We start from the raw sequence: 1,629 nt of genomic DNA, 5'->3' as shown, positions 1-1,629 counted from the left end.
CCGCGGGCGGGGAAGTGTGCGCGGATGCACGCGGCGGGGCCGCGTGTGCAAGCGGGGCCGAGGCGAGCGCGGCACCCCCGTGTGTGCGCGCGCACGTGTGCGTGCCTTTGGACACGCACCCGTCTGCACGCGGGCCGCGCGAGACGGTGCGCCACACGTATCCCCGCGGCGGTGTGTAGTGCCTATGTGCACGCACGTCTGTGCGCACACGCATATGCACGCGGGACGGTGGTGCAAGCCGTACGTATCAGACACATCGCGCAGACGTTCAAACGCACACTCGCAACGATATTGTGCGTATGTTTGCACGCGCATCCAGACGCACAAGCACCACGCTGCCGTGTGTATTTATACCTGTGTACAAACACACTCGCAACCGTTTTGTGTGCGTGTATTTAGACACACACACGCAAATCAAGGTGTTGTCTATATATTTATGCGGACGTACAAAATACACACACACCGGTACTGTGCGTGTATTTACACATCCGTGTATATGCGCGCACGCCACGGTGCTGTGTGTATTTACAGACGGGTATTTATACGCGTGTATCAACACACTCACAACGGTATTGTGTGCATTTCCACAGACGTATCAACACACACTCACAACGGTATTGTCTGTGTATTGATACACACCTTCATATGCACACGCACCGCGGTATCCCGTGTATTTATACGTGTGCACACACGCCCAACGATGTTGCGCGTATTTATACGTATGTGCAAGCGCGCACACAACGATATTGCGCGTACACATTTTGACATACATATGCGCGCGCACACCCTGGGACGGTGGGGACTTCCACATGTACAAACACACTCGCCGCGATCTCGTGTGCGCGTTGCTACATACGCACATAGCCATGCACACCCACCGCGGTATGGTGTGCCCGCGCACCCCGCGGCGTGCGGCGGATATGTACACACGGACACGTGGGTGAAGCGCTCGGAGTCCGGGGCAGGCACACGCGAATCGTTCCCCGCCTCCTTGCACACCCCGCCGGCCCTTCAGCTCTTGCCTTGGCCTGGGACAGAGACCCCCGCGCCGCCCCGCGCCCCCCTCTTGTCCGGCTCATCCGACTTCTGCCTCCTAGAGACGTGGCCGTGACACGCGCACACACGCACGCACACTTTATCCCGGGTGCATGGCGCAGCGCTCCGCTTCCTGAAGCAGAAATGTTTGCAGCCGGTGCACACACCGGGCTCCACCGGGCACGCACACACGCATTTCCACCGGCCAGGGCCAAAGTGCGCGTGTAACGAAACGTGCGCAGCGAGGCGTTTAGGCACCTAAGAAAGCATCAGAAATGTTTGCAGCCGGGGCGGACCTGCTTCTCCCCGGGCACGCACACTGACACGCACGCACCGCGGGGTGTCGCGAAGCGTGTGCAAGGAAGCGCCCGGAAGAACTCCTCCGACACGGGGCGCACACGCGTGCACACGCACCGCCGCAGGGACACGCGCCCCGGGGCCGAGTTAAGGGGAGCGCGGCCTCACCTTGGAAGCGGTGCCCGAAGAAGCGGTTCCGCAGCACCCAGGGGTAGAAGGCGAGCGGGTCGCGGGGCGGCGAGCCCAGGAAGGCGGGCGGCGGCGGCGGCACGAGCGGGTGCGGGTGCGGGTGCGGGT

At 62.0% G+C, this 1,629-nt stretch overlaps 1 protein-coding gene across 1 annotated transcript in view; it reads right to left on the bottom strand.

Annotated features, from left to right (window-relative positions):
* Positions 1-1,629, bottom strand: part of EMX1 (empty spiracles homeobox 1) — a 27,469-nt gene that overhangs the window by 24,641 nt on the left and 1,199 nt on the right. The window contains exon 2 of the mRNA XM_019525797.1: positions 1,501-1,624. Coding sequence (XP_019381342.1) covers positions 1,501-1,624 — 124 coding nt within the window. The remainder of the gene's footprint in view (positions 1-1,500; positions 1,625-1,629) is intronic.

Source organism: Gavialis gangeticus, unplaced genomic scaffold (genome assembly GCF_001723915.1).
Source record: "Gavialis gangeticus isolate Ggan-Ray unplaced genomic scaffold, GavGan_comp1, whole genome shotgun sequence".
NCBI lineage: Eukaryota > Metazoa > Chordata > Crocodylia > Gavialidae > Gavialis > Gavialis gangeticus.
The sequence above is the reverse complement of the archived record's forward strand: the minus strand, read 5'-3'. Positions and strand labels throughout refer to the sequence as shown.